The sequence below is a fragment of the Bombyx mori genome, chromosome 23 (assembly GCF_030269925.1).
Source record: "Bombyx mori chromosome 23, ASM3026992v2".
In the NCBI taxonomy this organism is placed as follows: domain Eukaryota; kingdom Metazoa; phylum Arthropoda; class Insecta; order Lepidoptera; family Bombycidae; genus Bombyx; species Bombyx mori.
Window position 1 is genome coordinate 20,131,595 of NC_085129.1, and position 14,691 is coordinate 20,146,285.

General features: G+C 44.7%; 1 protein-coding gene across 13 annotated transcripts in view; it reads left to right on the plus strand.

Moving 5' to 3' along the window:
• The window catches only part of LOC101746620 (mitogen-activated protein kinase-binding protein 1), a 116,604-nt gene that overhangs the window by 57,352 nt on the left and 44,561 nt on the right, over window positions 1-14,691 (plus strand). For all 13 annotated transcript variants that reach the window (XM_038019488.2, XM_062675408.1, XM_038019489.2 and 10 more), the window contains 3 exons: window positions 12,712-12,871; window positions 13,407-13,475; window positions 14,323-14,427. In XM_038019488.2, coding sequence (XP_037875416.1) covers window positions 12,712-12,871; window positions 13,407-13,475; window positions 14,323-14,427 — 334 coding nt within the window. The remainder of the gene's footprint in view (window positions 1-12,711; window positions 12,872-13,406; window positions 13,476-14,322; window positions 14,428-14,691) is intronic.

The window sequence follows — 14,691 nt, forward strand, 5'->3', positions numbered from 1 at the left end:
TGTTCACGGCGGATATCTGTTGCGAGACGTACAGAGATATGTACGTATATGTGTAAAGAAAACCTTTAGTATTTAAAAAAAAAACTTTGAAACTTTTTAGTTTTAAAAAGATTTTCCTTAGACGAATTCACTCATCTGTCATTCAGCGTAGAGAGAGTGGTTCAGTTTTGCATAGTATAATAATACTGTTTAAAATATTAATTTAAATAGAGATTGAGGGCTTTAAGTTATGTTTTCTTATTTAGTCTTGAAGTCGTCGTGGCCTAAAGGATAAGACGTCCGGTGCATTCGTATGTAGCGATGCACCGGTGTTCGAATCCCGCAGGCGGGTACCAATTTTTCTAGTGAAGTACGTACTCAACAAATGTTGACGATTGACTTCCACGGTGAAGGAATAACATCGTGTAATAAAAATCAAACCCGCAAAATTATAATTTGCGTAATCACTGGTGGTAGGACCTCTTGGGAGTCCGCACGGGTAGGTACCAGTAATGCGTTTCGGTTCGAAGGGTGGGGTAGCCGTTGTAACTATACTGAGACCTTAGAACTTATATCTCAAGGTGGGTGGCGCATTCACGTTGTAGATGTCTATGGGCTCCAGTAACCACTTAACACCAGGTGGGCTGTGCGGACGTCCATCCATCTAAGCAATAAAAAAAAAAAATTACATTACAGAAAACATAATTAAGTATTTTATTGTATTCATTCATTCTGGCGTATTTGATATCATTAAACACATGCATTACGATTAAATGAGAATAGTATTGCTAATGTACCTCTTATTACGTCATGTTATATTACGTTATACATATTTATACTTGTGGTAGGACCACTCGTGAGTCCGCACCGGTAGGTACCACCACCCCGCCTATTTCTGCCGTGAAGCAGTAATGCGTTTCGGTTTGAAGGCTGGAGCAGCCGTTGTAACTATACTGAGACCTTAGAATTTATATCTCAAGGTGGGTGGCAGAATTTACGTTATAGGTGTGTATGGGCTCCGGTAACCATTTAACATCAGGTGGGCCGTGAGCTCGTCCACTCACCTAAGCAATAAATTAATAAAAATAGTGTATACATCGCGTCATTTCCTTAGGGGTCGCATTGCATTAGGAAATTGCCTGCATTACCCCACTCGACTAATCCAATACACTTTGGAAAGTTCTTTGATCAATATTTACGGGCTTACGATTATTAAGCTTGTCGTAGTCTTGACCCGAGGGCGTGTCTCAATGTTGAGTCTTACGTGATTCTGTGTTTTTACGTACCGAACGTTAATTTTTCTGGAGACATTCAGGAATGGTTTGGAATCAACTTTGGTGGAGTTGGTTGTAATTTATACGTCTATGGGTTCAGGCAACCAATTAATACCAGACAGCTCACTCACCGAGCTAACCCTTTGAATGCCGTGTAGGTCACCGGTGTCCTACGCGGCGCACTGAAGTAACTATGTCGATTTCTGTTACTAAGGCGCCTTGATTACCTTAATCTTTACCTTCTTTTGTTTGCTAATGTATGTTTTAGTGTTTTAAATCTCTTAGACATTGATTCATTCTCAGTAAAAAAAATTTATTGCTGAAATGGGTGGACGACCTCACAGTCCACCTGAAGTTAAATGGTTACCGGAGCCCATATACACCTATAACGTAAATTCTGCCACCCACCTTAAGATACAAATTCTAAGGTCTCAGTATAGTTACAACAGCTGCTCCACCCTTCAAACCGAAACGCATTACTGCTTCACGGCAGAAATAGTTAGGGTGGTGGTACCTACCGGTGCGGACTCACGAGAGGTCCTACCACCAGTATAAATATAACGTAATATAACATGACGTAATAACGGATACTTTAGCAATACTATTCGCATTTAATCGTAATGCATGTGTTTAATGATATCAAATACGCCAGAATGAATGAATACAATAAAATACTTAATTATGTTTTCTGTGATGTAATTTTTTTTTTTTTAGTTCTTATGTGGATGGACGGGCTCACAGCCCACCTGGTGTTATGTGGTTACTAGAGCCCATAGACATCTACAACGTGAATGCGCCACCCACCTTGAGATATAAGTTCTAAGTTCTCAGTATAGTTACAACAGCTGCCCTGCCCTTATTCAAACCGAAACGCATTATTGCTTCACGGCAGAAATAGGCAGGGTGATGGCACCTACCCGTGCGGACTCAGAAGAAGTCCTACCACCAGTAATATCTAAATCAGTATCTAGTAGTAAACCAGTATCTTCGGATTCGTCTTTCCCTGATATAGTAGACTACCACTAAATATTCCGACACCTTAGTAAAGCCAAAGGGTTGAGCAATAAAAAATCAATCTTGACTAGTCATTTATTTCTGTTATCTATCAGCCAATTCTTTCATTGCCATCGTCTGAATCGATCATGTTTGACTCTGCATTCTCTAATCTCAGATTACGTTGTTGATGTCTATGGACTGCGGTAAACACTTTTTTTAAGGCATTTTATGACATGGTAACTAAGACTTTTATGTCATGTCTTATTTTAATTTATATTCTTATTTTTATGAAAAATTATAATATGGAGTGAAATGAAGATGATTAATTCGAGACATTAATCAACTGGGGTGAAATTAAATGAAACGAGATGAGATGATATGGGATGAAATATAATCTCAGTTAAAATGGTGGTTATTTACTGAGATCAGTTGACTTTTTGGAGGATCCCGAGAAGTTACGTTCAGCGGCTTTGTTTCATTTTCCCACATTTCTGCACTTTCACAGTTATACTAAACACTTAATAAACCACCGTTATTACACATTTAAACCTGAAGAAAAACTAAATAGACAAAATAAAACAAATCACACAACTTCACTCCTCGCATTCCCGCCAAAAAGTATACGTTAACCAATTAACACCAGATTTAACGTAACCTAGTCCACTCATCTAAACTTAAAAGAAAAAACTCATTCGCTTATTTCGGTTTCTGTTCGAATTCTTCTATGTACCGATATTTGTCCCTAAATGAAACATCAACCAGACCTTTATGTAACGCGTCATTCACGTATGACATACCGATATGGATGTGACCGACCATTGTGATGCAGATGAGCTGGTCAAGAATAGACGTGAGCTGCGTACAACGATGATGGGCTTGAAGACGTCAAATAAAGTTTTTTTTCATTGCTTAGATGGGTGCACGAGCTCGCAGCGACCACCTGATGTTAAGTAGTTACTGGAGCCCATAGACATCTACAACGTAAATGCGCCACCCACCTTGAGATACAAGTTCTAAGATCTCAGTATAAGTTACAACGGCTGCTTCACCCTTCAAAAACGCATTACTGCTTCACGGCTGAAATAGGCAGGGTGGTGGTACCTACCCGTGCGGACTCGCAAGAGGTCCTACCACCAGTAAAAGATCGAAAGATCGCATAGTTATTGTACTGACTTTAATATGCGAAGTTATACGTTCTGTTAAAAGCCCTACAAACAACAAATGACAACTTAGGGCAGTTTGGGGTAAAAGATATCGATGGAATATAGTAATGAGATTAATTTAAGCTCAAATTTTAGCTTTCGAATGTAATGTGTAAGTCAAATTAAACTTTAAAAAGAAAAAAACTGTAAAATAAGAGGGATTTACAGACCTCATCGAGTCAAACTGACAGAGAACGTGACCGCGTCACGTAACTTAAGAAAGATGTACTTTTCTGATCTTCCTTTTCAACAGGCAGCGACAATCTACCCGCTTGGAAATATATAAAAAGTTAAGCAGCTAACATTACGAATGTTTGGTTTGTGTTAGGGCATATTCTTTAGCTTACCGAATTTCTCGGTGGATCTTCTCATTGGCTCGCTATTCCGATTCTGTGGTAGATTCTGCGAAGAATTACTCTTGTTAGGGCTAGTGTTCGCAAATTCTATCAGGTTGACGCCGTGAGTCCACCTACCTAAAAAAAATATATTACAACTGGTCGAATATTGCAAGAGGCAGCGGTATTTTCGGCCCAAAATTTCTGCTGTTCATTGCGGTTTTATTCACAGAAAGAGACGGTCGGTAATTTAAAAAAAGCCCGTTCTTCGAAATGTCAACAGCCGTGTTTCTTTTTAATGCATTTTAGTTTGTTGAACGTGGGGTGAAAGACCATTGTACATCAGGGGTATACAGTTAAATAAGCCCCCCCAGCGTATCGCCGCACCCATTTTAAGGATCGGCCAAACGCACCTCTCAATCGATTATACTTGAAAGTTTTAGCTAACTTCAACACGCTCTTACTGGCTGTTTCCTGTGTCTATGTAATTCTTAAACAAACTTTAACACATCTCCGTGTTTTGTCATCATCTCCTGAAGTAGCAGATTTATGTTCATTGTTTGAAGGAACTGTTGAGACATGCCTAAACTAATGTAAGCCCTGCCGAAAATGAAAAACCGATCAGCTAGGCATTAATTAGCCACAGATAAACACCGGTTTGTTTAGAATAAATTATAATAACGTTAATAAGTCGTGGAAGGTTTAGGACGGAGGGAAAATCTTCCACCGGACGAGTGATATCGCTCGGTAGACCGACGGTCTGAATGTTGTTGTTTGGGGCTTGTATATTATTATGCAAGCTTGTCTTGCAGAGACGTGGACATTCAAATCCGCAGATAGGCAGAGAATCGACGCTTGTGATCTCACAAGCGTGTGAGATCACAGATGCGGTGCTGGCGACGTATGCTACGAATACCATGGACGGCCCGCCGCACCAACATCTCTATTCTCAAGGAGCTAAAAATAGGAAAAACTCAACGTCTATCCACAACCTGTCTACAAAGAATATTGCGATATTTTGGTCACGTTGCACGCAGGGATACCAGCAATTTGGAACGCCTTGTGGTGACCGGTAAAATCGAGGGAAAAAGGCCTGAGGTAGAGGTCCCAAATGATGTTCGGACCAAATAGCGGAGGAACTAAAAATACCTGTCAGGGTCGCACTCCACCAAGCTACAGAACGGGATCGATGGAGACAGCTGGTTAACGGAATCGGATGAATGGGATCGAATGTCGTAAGCGAGATTCAAATATCTGCCAAATACCTTGTGGTCTTTGATGGTTACCGTCACAATGTAACAAATACATATTATATATCGACGCAGTACCGGTATTTACTTAACTATGACTTGTTAAAATTGACTGTTTCCGTAATGTTAAACTAATTAATTAAGGGTTTATTCTTCTTCTATATCGTTCCCTCACTGTTGAGGATCGCGACCACATGTGACGTTCCTCCACTGTGTTCGATCATGGGTGGCATGGATCGCATGGTACAGACTACCAAGTGCTTCTCTTACTAGATCTGACTATCTGGCTGGTGTTCTGCCCACGGCGCGCTTGCCCTCTATGCGACCCGCAATTATGAGCTTCTCTAATTCATATCTGGCGGACCGCATGATGTGTCCGAAGAAGCTCATAACACGTTCCCGGCAGATGGAAGAGAGCCTTTTTCGGATGTTTAGCTCCCTTAGAACGGACTCGTTATAAGCCCACCGCATTTAAACGATTATTTAAGACGGTATTCAGAGAGTTATTGAACAAACAATTCTTTTGTACATATAAATACGAGTGGCTTTTGATTCGCCACAAGTTCCGACTTGAGCAGCCGAAACAGTGGATCTCTCTGTAGTTATTATTGTACCCTAGGAATTCAATAAAAGGAATTGTTTCGCAAAGTAAGTTTTAATAACTGTCACTATGAAAGGCAATGATAATGATGAAGAGAACTACGTCACAGACTCTAACGTCATTATTTTTAAAAACAAGATGGCTCCAGACTCTCCCTCATATAAACATTAAATAAAATAATGATATTCATCCGGAACTTGAACCGGGACCCGTTAGCGGACAAGGTACGTTGAACTTTACGCCTTTTCCGCTTCCGCCGGTCTCGTCATCGTCGCTGCGGCCTTATTCACGACAGGCGCTTCTTTTTTTTTTTTTTTTTTTTTTTTTTTTTTCCTACCTATGCTGATAGCCTTGAGAGGCTATTTCAGCGTACCCTAGCTTGTGTAGGTGAGCTCGCGGGGCTCAAACCGGAGAATTGCTAACACCGCCCTAGCAAGAGCAGTGCTTCGCAGAATCTACCACCGGATCGGAAGCGCGACCCACTGAGAAGATCCGGCGAGAAACTCAGTGGGCTGTGTCTGTGGGTTAATTCGCTCGTCGAGCCCTTCGTCGCAAGCGACGGGTTCGGCGAGGACGGTGACCGGTGCTTGTATTGCCTAAAAGCACCGTTAGTGGATCAGGAGGATCCGTGATGACGTGCTTTGGGCGACGTCGACGGTTTACCAAACGGTCTACAGGATCGGGTATGTAGTTTCCGGCGGCCACGACAAGAGGGTTCTCATGTCGTGCCGCCTTCTCAAAGTGGCGCAGCGATGCCGACTGTAGATACTTACTGACGGGGTCGAGCTCCAGGTCATCGTGGAGGTCCACGTTCCTCTGGAACCATGGTGCTCCGACGGCTATCCTGCAGAATCGGGATTGTATTACCTGAAGGGGTTTCAAGTTGGTGCGGGCCGCGTGAGCGAACACTACGCTTGCATACGTCATGACGGGGCGTATGCAAGTTTTGTAGAGGGTTACCTTGTTACGGAGGGACAGTTTGCTTCGTCTACAAAGCATTGGGTAGAGTCGTCCTAGTATAAACGCGGCGCGATCGCGTACCGTTTTTACGTGGGGACGGAATGTCATCCCTCTGTCGAGGGTGACGCCTAGGTATTTGACCTTCGGGGCCCACGGTATGGGCTGGTCAAAGAGAGTGATGGGGCTAACGGCGGAGGTGTTTACGCGCCTACTGGGGAGTGGGGTGCTCGAAGTGGTATTCGGAGGGCGACCCCTTTTGAATAGCACCGCTGTGCTTTTCGTGGGGTTAATGTCTATTCGCCACTTCCGGAACCACTGTCCCATGGTGGTTACTGCGGTCTGGAGTCGCCGATGAAGCAACGACATCTTCCTACACGAGTAGTAGATAGCCGTGTCATCGGCGAAGAGCGCTAGATGGGTCTCCGGAGACCGGGGTATATCGTTGATATACAAACTAAATAGTAACGGGGAGAGTGCGGAGCCTTGCGGGACTCCGGCAGTCAGATGACGGGGACGAGAACGAGTTCCCTCTACTCGATATCGAAACGAACGGTTCGACAAGAAGTCTCGTATGATGAGCACGAGTCTGTCTGGCACTCCCATGTTGTACAGTTTGTAGATCAAACCGTTGTGCCAGACTTTGTCGAACGCCTTCGCTACATCGAAGAAGAGGGCGCCGGTCGGGATTTGTTTACGCCTATTTAGCCCTATTAAGATGTGCTCCGTGAGGCGGTGCACTTGTTGTACGCACGAGTGTTTGGCGCGGAATCCAAACTGCTCGTCTATTAGAATTTTATTCGCGGTAACGAAGTCCCAGAGGCGTTTCCGAAGGAGCCGTTCGTAAATTTTGCCTATCGCTGGGAGGAGACTAATCGGTCGGTAACTAGCGGTTTCATTATTCGGTTTGCCCGGCTTGTGTATACCGATAACGTCTGCTTCTTTCCATACCGCCGGAAAGATGCAGTGCGTCATAGCAGCATTTAAGATGGTAGCCAACATTGTTATCAGTTGGACTGGTAAGAGTTTTAACGCGCGGTTGCGGATGCCGTCGTAGCCGGGTGCCTTCTTAGGTTGAAGGTTGTCTATTACTTCTCTAACTTCGTCAGAGGTAATGGGGGGTAACGCGTCCGAGGGTGGCAGGGAAGCTCTGCGCTCGACCTCCCTGTCGACTGCCTCGGTGTGTTCGGGGTCCGCGTATTGAGTGCTGGTGGTGCACTGCTCTTGCAGTGCATCGGCCAGCAACTCTGCCTTGTCATCGTCATCGAAAGCCGGTGGTTGGCCTGAAGGGCGTACGAGAGGAGGCATAGTAGCGGTAGTTTCGGACTTGAGAGTCCTTGCTAGTCGCCAGTATGCTTGATGAGAGGGCGCGAGTCCTTCTAAGTAACTATCCCAATTCTCATTTCGGGCGTCGCTTAGGCGAGATTTTACATCCCGCTGTAGACGACGCATCCGAATCCGGTTTGAGTGCGTGGGAAGTTGATCGTAGGCCCGGATTGCCGCGTTTCTAACTCTTAGGAGGTTCCTAAGTTCGGGGGACAGTCTGATGCGGTGGAAGCTATCCTCCACATCGACTTCTTTTGAGGATCTTATGATCGCGGAAGAGATGTGATCCGTGATGATGTTTATGGATTCGACTGTGTCCTCGGGGGAGGGAGTTGAATCCGGGCCGCAGGGGAGGATTGGTGGAGCGGCATCGGCTAAGCATTTGCCCAGCTTCTTCCAGTCCACCATGGTCCTCGTAGCTGTGACTGGGTTGTGGGGGCGACCGAGCTGCATAACGACAGGTCGGTGGTCTGAGTCGAGCTCTGACATTGCTTCGATGGAACGCAAGCGCAGAGTTACGTTCCTCAGCAGTGCCAGGTCTATAGTGCTCGGACGGAGCGCGATGTTATACGGATAACATGTTGGAGTTGGGGGACCGACTACTTCAAAGGTAAGGTCGTCTATAAACGCGTCGAGACGCCTACCATTTATGTTTGAACTGTGGCAGTTCCACCTAGTGTGGTGGCAATTTAAATCGCCTGCCAGGATGACGGAGTCTCCCATGCCGAACAGTGACTCGATGTCACTGCTCAGAAGGGGCTTGTCCGGGGGGAGATAGACGGATGCGATGACGATCGGCTGGTGTCCCGTCAGCGAGATACGGCACACTGACGCCTCGATATGTGAGAGCGAGGGGGTATCGAGAGGGACAACGTGCAGGGCCCGCCTATAGTAAATGGCAGTCCCGCCTTTGGAGGCGGTGAGTCTGTCATTCCTAACCATGACGTAATTCGCGACTTTCGGGTCACGACGCGAGGGCTTCAGGCAGGTCTCCTGCACTAGCAGAATATCTACAAGATTGTCGCGGAGGAATTCGTAAATTTGATCGCGTTGTCGCGCGAGTCCGTTAGCATTGTAGAATGCTAACGTAAGGGAATATGGTTTCTCTCTAGCGTTTTGCGCCATTGATTACCGGTGATTTTAGAAAGTACGGGCCACGGACTCGTAAACGTCCATGTAATCGCGGACGCGGCCGCGAGCCGTTGTTCGGGGTTTACCGCCCTTCGCAACGCGTCTGCGAACGATCGCAGGCGGTCGAAGTTGACCGCCGTGACGAAGTCGCGCACGAGCGTGAAGTCGTTGACGGCTGAGGGTTGCGGGGGACGGTACGCGGGCGCGGGGGGAGGTGCGAGCAGGGGCTGCGGCGCGGGACGTGTCGCGAGCGGGGGCTGGGGTGCGGTTTGTGTTCCCGACCTCGTATACGGCAGCGGTTTATTCCACGCCGACACGCGCTTCGGTTACGTCATCAATATTTGTAATAAAACTTAACGCCATACATTATGCAACAGTATTTTTCTTCTAAATTAAAAATAAAATAACGTCTCGTTTTTACCATCGCACCGCCCGCCACCGGAGTAGAGTTCATCCATACTACCTGGAGCCACTGCGGTCATCCACAGTGCGTTTCCAGAGATCTTTTTTGCCACGTACCATCCGGCTATGGAAGGAGCTCCCCTCCACGGTGTTTCCCGAACGCTATGACATGTCCTTCTTCAAACGAGGCTTGTGGAGAGTATTAAGCAGTAGGCAGCGGCTTGGCTCTGCTCCTGGCATTGCTGAAGTCCATGGGCGACGGTAACCACTTACCATCAGGTGGGCCGTACGCTCGTCTGCCTACAAAGGCAATAAAATAATAATAATAATAATAACTGAGAACAAATCACGCACGCTCATTCGGCCCCAATTCAGGATTCCCCTTGTTATTGGTACCGGAGACATACATACTTATATACATATATGTGATTCGTTTTGTTGCTTTAGACAGGTAAGTAGATATAAGAGATTCAAGCGTTTTCTAAGGTTAATCCGAGCTCGGCCAGCTGTCCCCGGTGAAATTGGATAGGCGTTAGAACCACAAGAAATACGTATACTCAAAAAATTATAATCAAGTGACTGTTCTTTATCGAAAACCAGAATCAGCGACTCTCAAACTTTTTTCGATGTATCCATTTATAGGGAAAATTAAGTTTGAGTACCCAAACCTCAGTACCTCAATAGAGATTTATCACGCGCTTCTATGCTGTTACCTTTTTCTTATTGCTTAGATGGGTGGACGAGCTCACAGCCCACCTGGTGTTAAGTGGTTACTGGAGCCCATAGACATCTACGACGTAAATGCGTTACCGACCTTGAGATATAAGTTCTAAGATGTCAAGTATAGTTACAATACAATACATTACAGCTTACACCAATACGAAGACAACAATATGACATGTCTTTCTTCAAACGAGGCTCGTTGAGGGTACTTAACTGTAGGCAGCCGCTTGACTCTGCCCCAGGCGTTGCTGACGTCCATGGGCGACGGTAACCACTCACCATCAGATGGGCCGTATGCTACAAGGGCAATAAAACAAAAAATAAATAACAAACGCCCGATTAAATTAATAAATTTTGATTCTCGCTAAAGCATATCCACTGTAATACTAAAATAAGCTCTCGTATGAATTTCGCCTGCCCACAGCTAGGTGCGGCGTGAAGATTATTCTAATCGCACGGTGTCTATACGTCCGTTAGCGCATACCACGGCTACGGCCGTGAGAAAGGACATCCACATCGTACATATGAATTAGGTAATGTTCAACTATAGGGCTTGGTGTTGAGGGGAGCGTGTCGGATCGGAGTCTAGGCGGAAAATTGTGCTAAATGAAATAATAACCCGTTTTTGTTTTTGGGCAAAATGCCGAACCTCTTTACGAGGTCCCCGCGTTTAGGGGGTGCATGGGGTATGTGGGTCTGGATGGTCCGCAGATGTTGGCAGCGGATCGCGGGCCGAATAGGTGAAATTTAGGACTAAACGACTCCCCTGCATTCTCACATCGACGTCCGATCTCCGTCCGGGGTTAGAGCAAGGGGTTTCCCGCAGTTAGCACTTCAACAAGACTCGTGGTGCCACCCCGAGGACGCCGATGGATCGTCAAGGCCATACCAGTATGGCCTTGACGATCGCCTTGTATTACTGGTGGTAGGACCTCTTGTAAGTCCGCACGGGTGCGATGACCGGTGCTTGAGGTATCTAAAAGCACCGTTAGTGGATCGTAAGGATCCGAAATGGCGTGTTTTGGGTGACATCGACTGCTTACCATCCGGTCCGCAGGATCGGGAACGTAATTACCGGTGGCCACGATGAGAGGGTTCTCGTGTCGTGCCGCTTTCTCGAAATGGCGCACCGATGCCGACTGTAGATACTTACTGATGGACTCTAGGTCCATGTCATCGTGGAGGTCTACATTTCGGATGATTGAGCGAGAGTTATTTTAAATTGGTCAGCGTCTTAAACCCGCTCCGCTTATGACTGTGACCTGATGGCAGACCGCTGTCGGCCGTGAGTGCGCGCACGCGTTCGTCGCACAAACTGACAATACATAATATTCTCACTTTGTATTCCTTTTGTATGGTACTTGTTTTGAGTTAAGCGTTTTCTTATGTCCATTATGAATGACCTCAAAGAACTAACTTGAGGTTGTGTGTAATGGCTCTTCAGAACGAATAGCTTATTATTCTGGAAGAGGAAAATTCGTCATTTGGAGTTTGCTGGAGCTTTGAAGGACTTATATGAGGTCTTTGCAACGGTATTCTTTAGTGCAAGAATAGCATTAAATCGCAATAAAGATTTTACATTTTGAACCTTCATCATATTAGCAGCAAGAACTAATATAGATAAGTCTTCTGCCAATGTTATCCAGAAATGTTAGCAATATAGTATACGGTAGTATGCAGTTGGAACAGCGCCCCTAGCGGCAAACGTAGGTTCCAACTCCATACAAATTTGAGTTAACTTTTAGGTTATCGAGAACGCTAAAAAGCTCGCACTAAGCACACAGTTCACTGACAAACCAACTTTGATTTCAAGTTAACTTTATTATCATTACTAGTGGTCGCCCAAAGGTTGAAACTCGACCATAATTAATTTAAATTATAAGTTTGAACATCATTACGGTTTTACTGTCAAAACAAACTTTTGCGCTTATCTATATTATGTGTATTACGTGAAGCAAAAAGTTTGTATCCCTTTTTACGAAAATTGTGCGCACGGCCCAGTATCAAAAATTTACCACACTTATAGAGAATATAGAAAAAGTGCAGATGAGAGAGTTTTTAATGAAGCATAAAAAATACATTAAATCAATAAATAAAAACATTACATATACTACCATGTATTTGACACACACATGCAGGCATACTATTTGTTTATTGTCAAACTTTTCTTATTGCTTATAGTATGTGATCGATGGTCAAATTGAGAATAGATTAATTATTGGTTGTATTAATTATAAATATTTGTCTAAAGTGTAGTCTTGGCGAAAACTGTGGTTATAGAAGTACAATAGTATATAAATAGTCTTGACACAAGAAAGTGTAAAAACTTATAATTTCAATTAATTATAGTCGAATTTCGACTACTGCGGGACCGCTACTTCCACTAGATATTCCGGCGCCTTAGTAAAAGAAATCGACATAATTACTTCAGTGCGCCGCGTAGGGCACCGGTGACCTACACGCCAGTCAACGTGTTATGAACCTTATCGTATTAACAATAGGCTCCATTTACCAATTTTCGTTTAAAACTTTCAGATGCACTGTCGTTCTGTACAACGTGAGAAAGAACCGACAGTCGCACGTTTTGAATTCGTCCCGGAAGAGCGTCACCTGCGTCTCGTTCTCCCCGGACGGGCGGTACCTCGCCACCGGGGAATGCGGACACGCGCCCGCCGTCCGGGTATGGGACCTCCAGGTAAGGAACAATAAAGCGCCATCTAGTTTAAGTTTTTTTAATAATTTTTATTGGATTGTTGGGTGGACGAGCTCACAGCCCAGCTAGTGTTAAGTGGCTACCAGAGCCCATAGATATCTTCAACGTAAATGTCGCCACCCTAATTGAGTTATAAGTTCTAAGGTCTCAGTATAGTTACAACGGCTGCCCTTCAAACCGAAACGCATTACTGCTTCACGGTAGAAATAGGCAGGGTGGTGGTACCTACCCGTGCGGACTCACAAAAGGTCCTACAAGAGTAATTACGCAAATTATAGTTTTGTTTGATTTTTATTATTACACGATGTTATTCCTTCACCGTGGAAGTCAATCGTGAACATTTGTTAAGTAGGTACGTATTTCATGAGTAAAATTGGTACCCGCATGCGGGATTCGAACACCGGTGCATCGCTACATACGGATGCACCGGACGTTTTATCCTTTAGGCCACGACGACTTCATTGTCATTCATGTAGGAGGTAAGTGTAAAATTTAATAATTTTATAAATTTTCCCAGGATCCTACAGCGTCCGGCGCTGTACAGATCGCGGAGTTCCCAGGACATACGCACGGAGTCAGCTGCGTGGTCAGTACATATCTAATATTGTTCTTAAACATATTTTATTTAATTGCAAGAAAATTCCCTACCTATTCGCTGGTAGCCTAAGGGGCTATTCTTGCAACGTGCGAATGGGTAGATGAGCTCACGGGCTCAAGTTGAGAGAGTTTGCTAGCACCAGCCTTAGAAAGGAACCTCTGGGCTTGCGGAGGGACTTCACTTCTCTGTGTATTTTGTACCGTATGTTCCACGGGGAGTGCTCTGAAGAATTGTTTGAGATGATACCATCATCTCGTTTTTACCATCGCACCGCCCGCCGGAGTAGAGTTCATCCGTACTACCTGGAGCCACTGCGTTCATCCACAGTGCTTTTCCTGAGATCTTTTCTGCCACGTACTATCCGATTTTGGAATGAGCTCCCGAGTGTTTCCCGAGCGCTATGACATGTCCTTCTTCAAACGAGGCTTGTGGAGAGTACTTAACGGTAGGCAGCGGCATGATTCTGCCCCTTGCATTGCTGAACTCAATGGACGACGGTAACCACTCACCATCAGGTGGGCCATATGCTCGTCTGTTCACAGGGGCAATAAAGAAAAAAACCACCCATTACGCGCTTTTCATGGGATATCGCAAACACTGACCCGTGAGCTTAGTGCGAGTTTTTTAACGTTCTCGATAGCGTAAAAGTTAACTCAAATTTGTATGCAGTTCGAACAGCGCTCCTAGCGGCAAACGTTGGCATAATTCTAAACTTCAAAACAAATTTGAGTTAACTTTTAGGCTATCGAGAACGTTAAAAGCTCGCACTAAGCTCCCAGAAGAATAATTTAAATTTGTTAATTTAGCGATTCTGACCTCTTTCTTCTATTTTCAGGCATTCTCCACGTCGTCGAAATACCTAGTATCCGTTGGCTCTCAACACGACATGATCGTGAACGTTTGGGACTGGAGAGCGAACCTCAAGCTGGCCAGCAATAAGGTGACAATATCATATACATTGACATTGTCGGCTAGTCCGGCTTAACGACGAAGCATTCTATATCCAATGGCTACAAAGTCAGCAATCCGTTGAATTGCGTTAACCTAGACAGTTTTTTACTGTACAGATAGTACTTCTATAACACGTTATTTTATAACACGGAGTAAAAGTCAAAAAGAAAAATTCCCAAACAAAACCCTCATATAACAGGGTACTTAATTCTACAACACGATAACGAGATTTTTGTGTAAAATTATTTAGAAA